General features: G+C 40.1%; 1 protein-coding gene across 1 annotated transcript; it reads right to left on the reverse strand.

Moving 5' to 3' along the window:
- Positions 1 to 363: 363 nt before the first annotated feature.
- Positions 364 to 2583, reverse strand: LOC104967476 (E2/E3 hybrid ubiquitin-protein ligase UBE2O-like; the record flags this gene model as incomplete). The annotated part of the gene is made up of 5 exons (XM_010796941.1): positions 364 to 533; positions 1064 to 1121; positions 1968 to 2118; positions 2215 to 2324; positions 2440 to 2583. Coding segments are annotated over 5 exons (633 nt in total), but the record flags the coding sequence as incomplete, so codon positions are not given.
- Positions 2584 to 3409: the final 826 nt, after the last annotated feature.

Here is a 3409-nt window from a genome sequence, read left to right on the forward strand (position 1 = left end):
CAATAAAGCAAAACTGCACGTTTCAGAGTGGCCTTTTATTGTGGCCAGCCTAAGGCACACCTGTGCAATAATCATGCTGTCTAATCAGCATCTTGATATGCCACACCTGTGAGGTGGGATGGATTATCTCGGCAAAAGAGAAGTGCTCATTATCACAGATATTTTCAGATTTGTGAACAATATTTGAGAGAAATGGTTATTTTGTGTAGATAGAAAATGTTTTAGATCTTTGAGTTCATCTCATGAAAAATGGGAACAAAAACAAAAGTGTTGCATTTATATTTTTGTTCAGTGTAATTACTGGGAAATAATTGTAATAATCTAACACCCAATACATGTATAATATAAAATGTATATATGAACAGACCAGGTATCGTCAGTGTCCTCTGCAGCCTCGTCGTCAGCGTCCTGCTCGCCGTGTTCAGCCGAGCTATCGTTGGGGTTCTGGGAGTCCGCAGGGTTCTGACCCGGGACCACGTGGCCGTTGTTGTTGTTGGGATTAGACGGGTCGGACTGCTCCGATTTCTGCTCCCCTGGTAAGAGGTATAACAGGAGTATACATGAACACTGGTATAAACTTAAAAAACTATATTATATATTTTTTAATATGGTTTTACACAGAGAGAGGCAGGGTGCAGTATGTTTCTGACCTGAAGCATAGTGGACCATGTCTCTCTCTCTCTCTCTCTCTGTAAAGCCATATCAAAAATAGAAGTAGGTTTTTCACTTATGTCCTTTAATTTGTCAGAGGCTGATGAAAAAATCTAATATGATTTTCACCACAGATCCATTTGTGGAAGGATTGTGTTATGTCTCAAACTTTAAATGACTGCTTTGCTTTACATGGAGTCACTTCTCACTTACTTTTGGGAAGATGTTATTGGTTATTTGTGTTGTAGTGTTGCAGTTGAATTCTCATTAGCACATCACTGAGTGTTCTTGGCTGAGGGAAATTCTTCAACATTTGAGTCGCGCTGAGCTACTAATAGAGACCATCCTGACAACATTAGAGAGCAGAAGTGTGTGTGATTCTGTGTTTTCTCTGCTGAGTAATGTTTGGCACCTTGTGCGTCAGCGTTCTCCGTCTTCTTCCCAGAATCTTTCTTGAACATCCTTTTCAACTGCAGGCGACACACCATCACACGACACACAAACACACAGAGGGAGAGTTTGAAGATTATAAAAAATAAACTTGCACTTATACTGTAAAACAATACTGAAGTTCTCTGCACCAAATACCACAGAGGATTAAACATTCAAGGACAACTTTCTTAAAATACACCAGCACCGAGATCCCCCTCTGCTCATTCACTTCTTGTGTAAAACAACTGGTTTATTTGTTAATAAGCTCCCGAGGGGATAACAGGTGGCGTCAACCTACACTCTGACAACAAGTAACAAGCACTTCAGATACTGTAATAGAACAATCTATACTACATGACATATACATGTATCTATACTATGACATGTATAACTGAGTACATGTACAGTACTTAAGGATAAGTTTTAGATACTTGTATTTTCATTTTATGCTACTTAATACTTCTCTGGAATTTGGACCTTTGCACCTTCGGACTTATAATACATTATTATACAAGGAAACCATTATGATTTAGCTCATTCGAAACAATGTTAAACTTGATTTACTCCTTGGTTGAATTTGAAAGCTCCTTGGCAGTGTCTGAGTTACAAATAAGCCGCACCTTTACCATCAACATCAAACTAATGTAGGTTTTTTCCAATAATAATTATAATTTAAAAATGTGATTTGAAACTAGCCCTTTCTCTATAATGAGTAGTTTTGTAACTTTGAGTATATTTGAATGCCAATACCTTTGTTCATGTACTTAAGCACCATTCTGAATGTCGTACTTTTACCTGAGTATTTATACTTACCAAGTAAAATACCTTAACACTTCTTGCACAACAAGAGATACATGAACACATGTATCACATTTTATTGTCACCTTTCTGGCCACGGGGTCTTCAGGCAGGACAGGGGCACCCTCGGGTCCTTCACAGGTGATGCGGGTGGCGTCCCCCTTGGCGGGGAACACATACAGGGCCCGTTCTCCCAGCTGCCTCTGGGTGTGGTCGTAGTATCCTAGACGACGCACCCTTCACCAAACAACACAGTAACACCACAGTTTCAGTTTGTATCTGTTCTGCAGAATACATTAGTGTAAGAACAAACAGATGAATGTTCAGACTGACCGGCAGAGGCTCTCCTGTGGGATGGTGGAGGGGGGGGGATAGACGCTGTCTGAACCTTTGGGGGAGAAGCTCTTCGTGATCCACGTCACCTTCAGCTCGACCACTTTCACCTGCGGAGAGCAGCACGGAGAAGATTTAGAGAAACACAACAACATATGAACAATTATTCAAGTATATGACCTTAACACTATTGGCCTTGGGAAAAAAAAGTCATCTTCCTCTTACCTCTTCCACCACCACCCTGAACTTGCACTTCCTGCTGAGGACGGGTTTGACCCCCGACAGCCACTGAACGTTAGAGAAGACTTTGGCGGGGCCAATCAGCACCTGACCCGGGTAGAAACCATACGCCTCGTCGAAGAAAAGACCCTGAAGAAAACACACAAACAAGGATACATTAAATATAAAGAACTGAGCACATAACAATAATGATTTAACAGCGTTTAGATTGCAAAATGATGTATTATATTCAACAACTAGAACAAATTGATTTAAAATCAAATCCAAATCGTGAAATGTACTGCAAGACATACACTTTTTTGTGAAAATAATGAAAATGAAGAATTCAACTCCCATAACGCTTGGTAAAAAAGCATAACTGAGGGGAGGGGAAAGACAGACGCTTAATCTTATTTGGAAAGATAGTTTCATCTTTTCTACTTTAAAGTGGACCTATCATGCTATATTTGAAACATATATTGTAGGGCCATACCTATACAAAACATGTCTGAAGTTTTTTTTTCAAAATACCAAACAGATCACCCATTGTAGCCATGCCTCATACTGCTCAAACCCCTCTTTTGCAGCCCTGTTAGAGAAACGCGGATCTTGGGACCTTAGCTTGAAAAAAAAGAAAGAAGAGGAGGCGGAGCTAATGCCGGATCAGAATTTTACCGGACATAAAGTTAAATTCTGCTGTGATAAAACGCCATCCTCTTCTAAACCACGTCAAGGATTATTTCTGAAATAGTATGGAGCTCAAATGCTTTTTCTCTTGCAGGTTTATCACAAGGTGAGTTTTTTTTTTTTTTATTTCCTGCTTTTTAAACACATGCTCTACAGTACAGGTTAGCTCTGAGTGTTAGCGAGGCTTGCTAATGTAAACAAAGACGTCCAAAACACGTCAGGCATTGTTTCTGATAGTAACTTTCTGTGGGTCCACTGCCGATTTGACGTCAGATCGGATGGAATCTGC

Source organism: Notothenia coriiceps, unplaced genomic scaffold, assembly GCF_000735185.1.
Source record: "Notothenia coriiceps isolate Sejong01 unplaced genomic scaffold, NC01 NC01_scaffold00037367, whole genome shotgun sequence".
Taxonomy (NCBI): domain Eukaryota; kingdom Metazoa; phylum Chordata; class Actinopteri; order Perciformes; family Nototheniidae; genus Notothenia; species Notothenia coriiceps.